Here is a 14125-nt window from a genome sequence, read left to right on the forward strand (position 1 = left end):
CAGGACTGGAATTATTATTATGACAGCCTCAGCTGGGGTTTTACGATGTCTGACAATTATTTGTAAAGCATCCCTGTACTTGTGCTCTTAAAAGCTACTTAACAAGGCGGACAGTCTGTTCTGCCTCGTAGAAAGAGGCTTCGTGTCTGCCAATGCACTGAGCAGCGCTGGAGCCGGTCGCTATGCAGGGGTCCACGGGTACTTTGCCTGCTTAATTGGGCATGGGCTCAATTCCTACAGTTTCCCGCTGCCCCCTCACTCGTTTTTTCAAGGCATTGACTTCCCTGTTGGGTGGCAAACCCCCAGACGCCAACTGGCCTCTGCTGCTGTGCGTGAGTGGCCGTTATTCATATGTTGAGCCTCGACAGTTTCAGCTGTGAGGTGGCATCACGGCCAAATCGGGCCCGGTCCACACGCACAGTGGAATCAATGGTCACGGCCCTAGCGCCGGCCCAGCCAAGAGCAGTCAACTCAGAACAGCTTTCCTATTCCGTGTGGCTCAGCTACTAACGGAGTTATTGGAGGAGCCATGTACCTGTACTCTTAAAACAGAACGGGAACCATTATGTACCCGAGATGATGGCAATTGCTGGTCTGCACAACAACAGGTGTGTTTAACTACTGAAATACTGACTGCAGGTTGCAGCTTTCACGCAACGCGAAATTACCATCCTGTAACACTCACTAAACACAACGTGCAAACATCAGGTCAGCGACTGCTCAGTCCCAGGCTGTTTAATGCATCAATCGGACTAAAAGCACAAAGACTTCCGTACCCGGCCGTCAGGGTCATGTAACTGAACGGAGCTCTAAGCACCTGTAAGATAACCTGACTTCCAATGAGGAACTGGATTACTGAACGCCCCAGAGAGACGCCACATTTAACCTACGTGGGGCTGAATGGGGTTTTTTTTTTTGCAAAGAGAAGCAAAGGCAGTTAAAAGGCAGCCCATACTGACGGGCTCCTGGGACTATTGCAGGAACTGGACAGGTGGCTTCAACAGAAAAAGTCAAAAAGCAGCAGAATCAATCAATCAATCAAGCAATAAATAAATTAATAAATAAATAAAGGGAGATAAATGCAGCAGTGAATTGAAGAAACTTTCCAGCCCTGGAAATCAAACAATCCTTCGGAGGTAGTTTAAATGCAAAAAAACATTATTTTCTGTAACATGTTCTCTACCTACTGCTATTAACTATTATTACAAGGTACAATTAGAAAATCATCTCAAAACCATCAGATGGGTCTTCATTTTCCCAATGAATTAAATATATTAAGTCGCATCTGATACATTTCATTTTTCTGAAAATTTAACACAAATCTCACAATTAACCCAATGACAGGTGAAGTAGTCCAGATTTGGTCCGATCCGTGTACGACCCGAGACAGTACATTAAATGATAGAATTACGATGCCAGCTACCAGCACTTCCACGCAGAGCTGGCGATTGTTCCTTTCTGTCTGCATGATGCCTACACTTGGAAATGAAACGGTTTTGACCAGCACGTTTCTTCCCGTCTTCGGAGCTGTAGCCTTTTCAGCGATCACTGCTGGACAGAGATTATTTATCCCTCAACCAACATTACTAAAAAAAAAACCTCTTTTATCTGGCCATTATCTCATTGCTGTGTGGGAGCTTGCTGTGCTCAAGTTGGCTGCCTACGTTACAACAGTGACTACACTTCAAAAGCACTTCATTGGCTGTAAAGCGCTCTGGGACGTCCTGAGGTGGTGAAAGGCGCTATAGAAATGCAAGTTCTATCTGTCTTTCTTCTTTAATCGGGTGAAGTAAATGAAAAAGTGCAAGTTTACAATTTTTCAAGTTTGCAAGAAATGGTGCCATGGAGCAGAGGGATAACCAGGTCAGGTACCGGTGTCCCCCCAACACTTCTGATTCCCTGATTTCAGCTTGGACACTTCCCACAAGGGACAGAAGCAGAGCCTCACCAGGCTGCTGCCGTGCACCCTCCGAGCAGAAGCAGAATCAAATGTTCCTGGTCTCTCCAACGAAGTGTAAAAGCCTCGAACATTTGTTCTGCCTCGTCAAAAAGCAGTTTCCTCCTCAGTGCTCCTTCCTCTGGGGTCCCAGCAGACGCAAAGTCCAATTAAATCAACCTCTAAATATTTACTGATTTTCTGAAAAATACTGGGGGCAATTTTAACCCAACCCGCCCTTCGGGAAACTGACGATATCGGGAGCAACGCTGATTTAACACCCTGGAGGTCAACGGGAAGTAAAATTGGACGGAATGTAAAACCAGCGTTCCATCCGATCCCATGGGATTGCTCCTCGGCGCGTTAAAATTACACCCAATAACTAAAAATAGTGTGTTGAGGCACAGTCAGGGATGTTGAATTAACAGCTAGATAAACACACTTTTATAAAATAGAATGTGGCCCATGATATGCTCTACCTGTAGCCAGTCTGACAACTGATGGAACTTGCTATTAATATGGGCAGATGGGCTTGACTGCAAGCTTCTGGTAAGATTAGTTGACAGTTTCTCTGCTATCTATGCTATTGGTGATCTAACCAAATCTTTCTTAAGACATTTATCTCCTAGGAAAATCTGTCCACATGAAAATAAAATACAATGTTTCCCCTGACCTGAGTGTTTTAGATTTAGAGCAGGAACTCTCATTATCCAACAGCTGCTCCGTATAAAAGGCACCAGCATACTAAAAATAGTATCACGACAATTCATTCCTCTTTCTACTCCTCTTCCACACCTAGGTCTCCTCATGCGGTGGGGACCTCTTCCTCGTCCATGCTATGTACAAGTATTCCAACCAAAACTAGGGCAGTCAAGCTGCTCAATTGCTTCTCCAAATGCTGGTCCAAGGCAGTCACCAGGAAGTACATCAGACTTGCATATGTTGAGTTTATCTCCACTTGTCACCCCTCTCTCAGTTAAAATTCAACTCTTTCCCTGGCATCTCCCCTTTACGGCCCTTTGTATGACTGAGAACTCACTAAAGAGTAATGTGCAGAATAGGCAATCTATTGATAGTGCAAATGGGCCAAATCTGTACCTGCAAACACTCCTCAGTATATCTGTACCTGTAAACACTCCTCAGTATATCTGTACCTGTAAACACTCCTCAGTATATCTGTACCTGTAAACACTCCTCAGTATATCTGTACCTGTAAACACTCCTCAGTATATCTGTACCTGTAAACACTCCTCAGTATATCTGTACCTGTAAACACTCCTCAGTATATCTGTACCTGTAAACACACCTCAGTATATCTGTACCTGTAAACACTCCTCAGTATATCTGTACCTGTAAACACTCCTCAGTATATCTGTACCTGTAAACACTCCTCAGTATATCTGTACCTGTAAACACTCCTCAGTATATCTGTACCTGTAAACACTCCTCAGTATATCTGTACCTGTAAACACTCCTCAGTATATCTGTACTTATAAACACTCCTCAGTATATCTGTACTTATAAACACTCCTCAGTATATCTGTACTTATAAACACTCCTCAGTATATCTGTACCTGTAAACACTCCTCAGTATATCTGTACCTGTAAACACTCCTCAGTATATCTGTACTTATAAACACTCCTCAGTATATCTGTACTTATAAACACTCCTCAGTATATCTGTACCTGTAAACACTCCTCAGTATATCTGTACTTATAAACACTCCTCAGTATATCTGTACCTGTAAACACTCCTCAGTATATCTGTATCTATAAACACTCCTCAGTATATCTGTACCTGTAAACACTCCTCAGTATATCTGTATCTATAAACACTCCTCAGTATATCTGTACCTGCAAACACTCCTCAGTATATCTGTACCTGTAAACACTCCTCAGTATATCTGTACCTGTAAACACTCCTCAGTATATCTGTACCTGTAAACACTCCTCAGTATATCTGTACCTGTAAACACTCCTCAGTATATCTGTACCTGTAAACACTCCTCAGTATATCTGTACCTGTAAACACTCCTCAGTATATCTGTACCTGCAAACACTCCTCAGTATATCTGTACCTGTAAACACTCCTCAGTATATCTGTACCTGTAAACACTCCTCAGTATATCTGTACCTGTAAACACTCCTCAGTATATCTGTACCTGTAAACACTCCTCAGTATATCTGTACCTGCAAACACTCCTCAGTATATCTGTATCTATAAACACTCCTCAGTATATCTGTACCTGTAAACACTCCTCAGTATATCTGTATCTATAAACACTCCTCAGTATATCTGTACCTGCAAACACTCCTCAGTATATCTGTACCTGTAAACACTCCTCAGTATATCTGTACCTGTAAACACTCCTCAGTATATCTGTACCTGTAAACACTCCTCAGTATATCTGTACCTGTAAACACTCCTCAGTATATCTGTACCTGTAAACACTCCTCAGTATATCTGTACCTGTAAACACTCCTCAGTATATCTGTACCTGTAAACACTCCTCAGTATATCTGTACCTGTAAACACTCCTCAGTATATCTGTACCTGTAAACACTCCTCAGTATATCTGTACCTGTAAACACTCCTCAGTATATCTGTACCTGTAAACACTCCTCAGTATATCTGTACCTGCAAACACTCCTCAGTATATCTGTACCTGTAAACACTCCTCAGTATATCTGTACCTGTAAACACTCCTCAGTATATCTGTACCTGTAAACACTCCTCAGTATATCTGTACCTGCAAACACTCCTCAGTATATCTGTACCTGTAAACACTCCTCAGTATATCTGTACCTGTAAACACTCCTCAGTATATCTGTACCTGTAAACACTCCTCAGTATATCTGTACCTGTAAACACTCCTCAGTATATCTGTATCTATAAACACTCCTCAGTATATCTGTATCTATAAACACTCCTCAGTATATCGGTACCTGTAAACACTCCTCAGTATATCTGTACCTGTAAACACTCCTCAGTATATCTGTACCTGTAAACACTCCTCAGTATATCTGTACCTGTAAACACTCCTCAGTATATCTGTACCTGTAAACACTCCTCAGTATATCTGTACCTGTAAACACTCCTCAGTATATCTGTACCTGTAAACACTCCTCAGTATATCTGTACCTGTAAACACTCCTCAGTATATCTGTACCTGCAAACACTCCTCAGTATATCTGTACCTGTAAACACTCCTCAGTATATCTGTACCTGTAAACACTCCTCAGTATATCTGTACCTGTAAACACTCCTCAGTATATCTGTACCTGTAAACACTCCTCAGTATATCTGTATCTATAAACACTCCTCAGTATATCTGTATCTATAAACACTCCTCAGTATATCGGTACCTGTAAACACTCCTCAGTATATCTGTACCTGTAAACACTCCTCAGTATATCTGTACCTGTAAACACTCCTCAGTATATCTGTACCTGTAAACACTCCTCAGTATATCTGTACCTGTAAACACTCCTCAGTATATCTGTACCTGTAAACACTCCTCAGTATATCTGTACCTGTAAACACTCCTCAGTATATCTGTACCTGCAAACACTCCTCAGTATATCTGTATCTATAAACACTCCTCAGTATATCTGTACCTGTAAACACTCCTCAGTATATCTGTATCTATAAACACTCCTCAGTATATCTGTACCTGCAAACACTCCTCAGTATATCTGTACCTGTAAACACTCCTCAGTATATCTGTACCTGTAAACACTCCTCAGTATATCTGTACCTGTAAACACTCCTCAGTATATCTGTACCTGTAAACACTCCTCAGTATATCTGTACCTGTAAACACTCCTCAGTATATCTGTACCTGTAAACACTCCTCAGTATATCTGTACCTGTAAACACTCCTCAGTATATCTGTACCTGTAAACACTCCTCAGTATATCTGTACCTGCAAACACTCCTCAGTATATCTGTACCTGTAAACACTCCTCAGTATATCTGTACCTGTAAACACTCCTCAGTATATCTGTACCTGTAAACACTCCTCAGTATATCTGTACCTGCAAACACTCCTCAGTATATCTGTACCTGTAAACACTCCTCAGTATATCTGTACCTGTAAACACTCCTCAGTATATCTGTACCTGTAAACACTCCTCAGTATATCTGTACCTGTAAACACTCCTCAGTATATCTGTATCTATAAACACTCCTCAGTATATCTGTATCTATAAACACTCCTCAGTATATCGGTACCTGTAAACACTCCTCAGTATATCTGTACCTGTAAACACTCCTCAGTATATCTGTACCTGTAAACACTCCTCAGTATATCTGTACCTGTAAACACTCCTCAGTATATCTGTACCTGTAAACACTCCTCAGTATATCTGTACCTGTAAACACTCCTCAGTATATCTGTACCTGTAAACACTCCTCAGTATATCTGTACCTGTAAACACTCCTCAGTATATCTGTACCTGTAAACACTCCTCAGTATATCTGTACCTGTAAACACTCCTCAGTATATCTGTATCTATAAACACTCCTCAGTATATCTGTACCTGTAAACACTCCTCAGTATATCTGTACCTGTAAACACTCCTCAGTATATCTGTACCTGTAAACACTCCTCAGTATATCTGTATCTATAAACACTCCTCAGTATATCTGTATCTATAAACACTCCTCAGTATATCGGTACCTATAAACACTCCTCAGTATATCTGTACCTGTAAACACTCCTCAGTATATCTGTACCTGTAAACACTCCTCAGTTTATCTGTATCTATAAACACTCCTCAGTATATCTGTATCTATAAACACTCCTCAGTATATCGGTACCTATAAACACTCCTCAGTATATCTGTACCTGTAAACACTCCTCAGTATATCTGTATCTATAAACACTCCTCAGTATATCTGTATCTATAAACACTCCTCAGTATATCGGTACCTATAAACACTCCTCAGTATATCTGTATCTATAAACACTCCTCAGTATATCTGTACCTATAAACACTCCTCAGTATATCTGTACCTGTAAACACTCCTCAGTATATCTGTACCTGTAAACACTCCTCAGTATATCTGTACCTGTAAACACTCCTCAGTATATCTGTACCTATAAACACTCCTCAGTATATCTGTACCTATAAACACTCCTCAGTATATCTGTACCTGTAAACACTCCTCAGTATATCTGTACCTATAAACACTCCTCAGTATATCTGTACCTGTAAACACTCCTCAGTATATCTGTACCTATAAACACTCCTCAGTATATCTGTACCTATAAACACTCCTCAGTATATCTGTACCTATAAACACTCCTCAGTATATCTGTACCTGTAAACACTCCTCAGTATATCTGTACCTATAAACACTCCTCAGTATATCTGTACCTGTAAACACTCCTCAGTATATCTGTACCTATAAACACTCCTCAGTATATCTGTACCTGTAAACACTCCTCAGTATATCTGTACCTATAAACACTCCTCAGTATATCTGTACCTGTAAACACTCCTCAGTATATCTGTACCTATAAACACTCCTCAGTATACCTGTACCTGTAAACACTCCTCAGTATATCTGTACCTGTAAACACTCCTCAGTATATCGGTACCTGTAAACACTCCTCAGTATATCTGTACCTGTAAACACTCCTCAGTATATCTGTACCTATAAACACTCCTCAGTATATCTGTACCTGTAAACACTCCTCAGTATATCTGTACCTGCAAACACTCCTCAGTATATCTGTACCTGTAAACACTCCTCAGTATATCTGTACCTGTAAACACTCCTCAGTATATCTGTACCTGTAAACACTCCTCAGTATATCTGTACCTGTAAACACTCCTCAGTATATCTGTATCTATAAACACTCCTCAGTATATCTGTATCTATAAACACTCCTCAGTATATCGGTACCTGTAAACACTCCTCAGTATATCTGTACCTGTAAACACTCCTCAGTATATCTGTACCTGTAAACACTCCTCAGTATATCTGTACCTGTAAACACTCCTCAGTATATCTGTACCTGTAAACACTCCTCAGTATATCTGTACCTGTAAACACTCCTCAGTATATCTGTACCTGTAAACACTCCTCAGTATATCTGTACCTGTAAACACTCCTCAGTATATCTGTACCTGTAAACACTCCTCAGTATATCTGTACCTGTAAACACTCCTCAGTATATCTGTACCTGTAAACACTCCTCAGTATATCTGTACCTGTAAACACTCCTCAGTATATCTGTATCTATAAACACTCCTCAGTATATCTGTACCTGTAAACACTCCTCAGTATATCTGTACCTGTAAACACTCCTCAGTATATCTGTACCTGTAAACACTCCTCAGTATATCTGTATCTATAAACACTCCTCAGTATATCTGTATCTATAAACACTCCTCAGTATATCGGTACCTATAAACACTCCTCAGTATATCTGTACCTGTAAACACTCCTCAGTATATCTGTACCTGTAAACACTCCTCAGTTTATCTGTATCTATAAACACTCCTCAGTATATCTGTACCTATAAACACTCCTCAGTATATCTGTACCTGTAAACACTCCTCAGTATATCTGTACCTATAAACACTCCTCAGTATATCTGTACCTGTAAACACTCCTCAGTATATCTGTACCTATAAACACTCCTCAGTATATCTGTACCTGTAAACACTCCTCAGTATATCTGTACCTATAAACACTCCTCAGTATATCTGTACCTGTAAACACTCCTCAGTATATCTGTACCTATAAACACTCCTCAGTATATCTGTACCTGTAAACACTCCTCAGTATATCTGTACCTATAAACACTCCTCAGTATATCTGTACCTGTAAACACTCCTCAGTATATCTGTACCTATAAACACTCCTCAGTATACCTGTACCTGTAAACACTCCTCAGTATATCTGTACCTGTAAACACTCCTCAGTATATCGGTACCTGTAAACACTCCTCAGTATATCGGTACCTGTAAACACTCCTCAGTATATCTGTACCTATAAACACTCCTCAGTATATCTGTACCTATAAACACTCCTCAGTATATCTGTACCTGTAAACACTCCTCAGTATATCTGTACCTGTAAACACTCCTCAATATATCTGTACCTATAAACACTCCTCAGTATATCTGTACCTGTAAACACTCCTCAGTATATCTGTACCTGTAAACACTCCTCAGTATACCTGTACCTATAAACACTCCTCAGTATATCTGTACCTGTAAACACTCCTCAGTATATCTGTACCTGTAAACACTCCTCAGTATATCTGTACCTGTAAACACTCCTCAGTATACCTGTACCTATAAACACTCCTCAGTATATCTGTACCTGTAAACACTCCTCAGTATATCTGTACCTGTAAACACTCCTCAGTATATCTGTACCTGTAAACACTCCTCAGTATATCTGTACCTGTAAACACACCTCAGTATATCTGTACCTGTAAACACTCCTCAGTATATCTGTACCTGTAAACACTCCTCAGTATATCTGTACCTGTAAACACACCTCAGTATATCTGTACCTGTAAACACTCCTCTATATCTGTACCTGTAAACACTCAGTATATCGGTACCTGTAAACAGTCCTCAGTATATCTGTACCTGTAAACACTCCTCAGTATATCTGTACCTGTAAACACTCCTCAGTATATCTGTACCTGTAAACACTCCTCAGTATATCTGTACCTGTAAACACTCCTCAGTATATCTGTACCTATAAACACTCCTCAGTATATCTGTACCTGTAAACACTCCTCAGTATATCTGTACCTGTAAACACTCCTCAGTATATCTGTACCTGTAAACACTCCTCAGTATATCTGTACCTGTAAACACTCCTCAGTATATCTGTACCTGTAAACACTCCTCAGTATATCTGTACCTGTAAACACTCCTCAGTATATCTGTACCTGTAAACACTCCTCAGTATATCGGTACCTGTAAACACTCCTCAGTATATCTGTACCTGTAAACACTCCTCAGTATATCTGGACCTGTAAACACTCCTCAGTATATCTGTACCTGTAAACACACCTCAGTATATCTGTACCTGTAAACACTCCTCAGTATATCTGTACCTGTAAACACACCTCAGTATATCTGTACCTGTAAACACTCCTCAGTATATCTGTACCTGTAAACACTCCTCAGTATATCTGTACCTGTAAACACTCCTCAGTATATCGGTACCTGTAAACACTCCTCAGTATATCTGTACCTGTAAACACTCCTCAGTATATCTGTACCTGTAAACACTCCTCAGTATATCTGTACCTGTAAACACTCCTCAGTATATCTGTACCTGTAAACACTCCTCAGTATATCTGTACCTGTAAACACACCTCAGTATATCTGTACCTGTAAACACTCCTCAGTATATCTGTACCTGTAAACACTCCTCAGTATATCTGTACCTGTAAACACTCCTCAGTATATCTGTACCTGTAAACACTCCTCAGTATATCTGTACCTGTAAACACTCCTCAGTATATCTGTACCTGTAAACACTCCTCAGTATATCTGTACCTGTAAACACTCCTCAGTATATCGGTACCTGTAAACACTCCTCAGTATATCTGTACCTGTAAACACTCCTCAGTATATCTGTACCTGTAAACACTCCTCAGTATATCTGTACCTGTAAACACTCCTCAGTATATCTGTACCTGTAAACACTCCTCAGTATATCGGTACCTGTAAACACTCCTCAGTATATCTGTACCTGTAAACACTCCTCAGTATATCTGTACCTGTAAACACTCCTCAGTATATCTGTACCTATAAACACTCCTCAGTATATCTGTACCTGTAAACACTCCTCAGTATATCTGTACCTGTAAACACTCCTCAGTATATCGGTACCTGTAAACACTCCTCAGTATATCTGTACCTGTAAACACTCCTCAGTATATCTGTACCTGTAAACACTCCTCAGTATATCTGTACCTGTAAACACTCCTCAGTATATCTGTACCTGTAAACACTCCTCAGTATATCTGTACCTGTAAACACACCTCAGTATATCTGTACCTGTAAACACTCCTCAGTATATCTGTACCTGTAAACACTCCTCAGTATATCTGTACCTGTAAACACTCCTCAGTATATCTGTACCTGTAAACACTCCTCAGTATATCTGTACCTGTAAACACTCCTCAGTATATCTGTACCTGTAAACACACCTCAGTATATCTGTACCTGTAAACACTCCTCAGTATATCTGTACCTGTAAACACTCCTCAGTATATCTGTACCTGTAAACACTCCTCAGTATATCTGTACCTGTAAACACTCCTCAGTATATCTGTACCTGTAAACACTCCTCAGTATATCTGTACCTGTAAACACTCCTCAGTATATCTGTACCTGTAAACACACCTCAGTATATCTGTACCTGTGAACACTCCTCAGTATATCTGTACCTGTAAACACTCCTCAGTATATCTGTACCTGTAAACACTCCTCAGTATATCTGTACCTGTAAACACTCCTCAGTATATCTGTACCTGTAAACACTCCTCAGTATATCTGTACCTGTAAACACTCCTCAGTATATCTGTACCTGTAAACACTCCTCAGTATATCTGTACCTGTAAACACTCCTCAGTATATCTGTACCTGTAAACACACCTCAGTATATCTGTACCTGTGAACACTCCTCAGTATATCTGTACCTGTAAACACTCCTCAGTATATCTGTACCTGTAAACACTCCTCAGTATATCTGTACCTGTAAACACTCCTCAGTATATCTGTACCTGTAAACACTCCTCAGTTCTTCACATCATAACAAGCTTGAAAATTAAAAGTATCAGTTAGAGCCATCATCAAATTCTTTTGGCACAGTTTCACTTTGCCCAAAGGAACAACATTTCCGAGTGTACTGAAATCGGTTTCAGGACCACAGAGTGTACTGATCTTTATCAGCTCTGCTTGAATGTACAACAGAAGTTAAACAGGGAACCGATGAAAACAGCAATCAATCTATCCAATTTCCTTCTGCGGCTCTTACCTTAAACCCAATGTCTCCTTTCTTGCAGCAGAGGCAGGCAAGCATGAGGAAGATGAAGGTAAAGAGACCAGAGAAGGACACTGCTACCACAGCAAGCGAGGAGGACCACGTGAGTTCACTAATGGGCGTCCCATCTGGAAAAATAAAAATTTAGAGAACGAATTTTAGTAAACTTGTCAGATTTATCAACAGTTGAAAATGTTTTACAGAAAGCTCTTATGAAATTCTTGAACAAATAAGATCCCACTTCATAAACTACTTTTTCCAAGAACATTCTACAATACACACGAAAATTGTTACGCTTGATGGAAATCACGACTGACCCTCTTTTTGCCCCGTTTAGAAAGTTTTCTCAGTTAAAACTTTCACACCCAAATAATGTATTTTATTACCAGATATACCGTGGAACTATTTCAAAGTTAAATTAATTGTCGCTAGCATTGAGTTTTTGTTATAATATTCCCTTCTTCATTGAATTACAGTGATGAATTCCCAACTATTTCTTATTCCTACCATCAGAGCACATTGTGCTTATTTATTTAGACCATCTACGTAGCCAGGGCAGGTTTTTGTCTGCTATGATGTAGAAGTAAGTGATGTAATCAAGGATACATATCGCCTCTGTGAAGCCAACCCAGCAGCAAGTACTGTTCCATTACTTAAATGGGAATGATGGTTGACTTTACATGGCAACTGAGTCCAAAACATTCATCCATAACTATTAACAGCAACATAAGAACATAAGAAATAGGAGCAGGAGGTGGCCATTTGGCCCTTCAAGCCTGCTCCGCCATTCAATAAGATCATGGCTGATCTTCTTCCTCATCTTCACTTTCCTGCACTATCCCCATATCCTTTCATTCCCTTAATATTCAAAAATCTATCGATCTCTGCCTTGAATATACTCAATGACTGAGCCTCCACAGCACTCTGGGGTAGCGAATTCCAAAGATTGAGTGAAGAAATTTCTCCTCATCTCAGCCGTAAATGACCGACCCCCTTATTCTGTAACTGTGACCCCTGGTCCTAGACTCCCCAGCCAGGGGAAACATCCTCCCTGCATCTACCCTGTCAAGCCCTGTAGGAATTTTGTATGTTTCAATGAGATCACCTCTCATTCTTCTAAACTCCAGAGAATATAGGCCTAGTCTACTCAATCTCTCCTCATAGGACAATCCCCCCATCCCAGGAATCAGTCTGGTGAACCTTCGTTGCACTCCCTCTATGGCAAGTATATCCTTCCTTAGGTAAGGAGACCAAAACTGTACACAATACTCCAGGTGTGGTCTCACCAGGGCCCTATATAATTCCAGTAAGACATCTTATACTCAAATCCTCTTGTAATAAAGGCCAACATAACCATTTGCTTTCCTAATTGCTTGCTGTACCTGCATGTTAACTTTCAGCAATAAACACGGGTAGCCAGAGTAAACAAGAAAAGTGGCCTGACTGGAGGAATAAAAGAAACAATTGTAAAATAATAAAGTATAATGTAATTGAAGGAATGGCTTCACCATCCAGGTTTAGATCTCTTCAAATATTGGGTCATATACAATAAATAACTTGCTTACTTTCATTTCACACTTAAGTAACATGTGATCATTCATTTCAAACTAGCTATATGAATACTTACAGACGACAAATATGTAGTTGTGTGACACTAATTTAAATACATTTGAAGTGCACAACATATTCAGTGTACTGTCTGTGACTTGCAAGCATTTTATTTTTCCCCTTTAAGTTAGACCTGTGGTGTAATAACTATCAATTTGATGTCAAAATTATATATTGTTGATAGAGAAGAGGTTCTCTATTGTTGGAGAAATGTATGCTCATCACAGTAAGGGACAGGACAGGACAATGAAACACATTTCCACTTTTGGCACCCAGTGTAAGCCTCGGGCATTCCAAGATCAGGTCCAGGGTGGGCAGGTTGAGAGTAAAGCTTCTTCTATGCTTGCCCTGACAATCTGCCTTAACTGCAACTTCAGAACAGTACCCCAATCAGGCCAATGTTAGTCTTTCTATTTCCCCATTATGATATCTGAATGGCACTGCTAGTGCATTAAATTGTGGACAGTTTTGTGTTACAATGTCTCATCCATCAGGGAAATGGATTGAGACTGACCCAGTCCAGACTTCAGAAGGCTGTGAATCCAACC

At 40.2% G+C, this 14125-nt stretch overlaps 1 protein-coding gene across 5 annotated transcripts in view; it reads right to left on the reverse strand.

Annotated features, from left to right (window-relative positions):
• aatkb (apoptosis-associated tyrosine kinase b) overlaps window positions 1-14125 on the reverse strand; it is a 451450-nt gene that overhangs the window by 110140 nt on the left and 327185 nt on the right. For all 5 annotated transcript variants that reach the window (XR_015073152.1, XM_085963822.1, XM_085963821.1 and 2 more), the window contains one exon: window positions 11964-12097. Coding sequence is in view for 4 of the 5 variants with exons in the window: in XM_085963822.1 (XP_085819948.1) it covers window positions 11964-12097 (134 nt within the window). In the remaining variant the exon portion in view is untranslated. The remainder of the gene's footprint in view (window positions 1-11963; window positions 12098-14125) is intronic.

This window comes from Somniosus microcephalus, chromosome 21 (genome assembly GCF_052327205.1).
Source record: "Somniosus microcephalus isolate GS21.2 chromosome 21, FLI_Smic_1.0, whole genome shotgun sequence".
Classification (NCBI taxonomy): domain Eukaryota; kingdom Metazoa; phylum Chordata; class Chondrichthyes; order Squaliformes; family Somniosidae; genus Somniosus; species Somniosus microcephalus.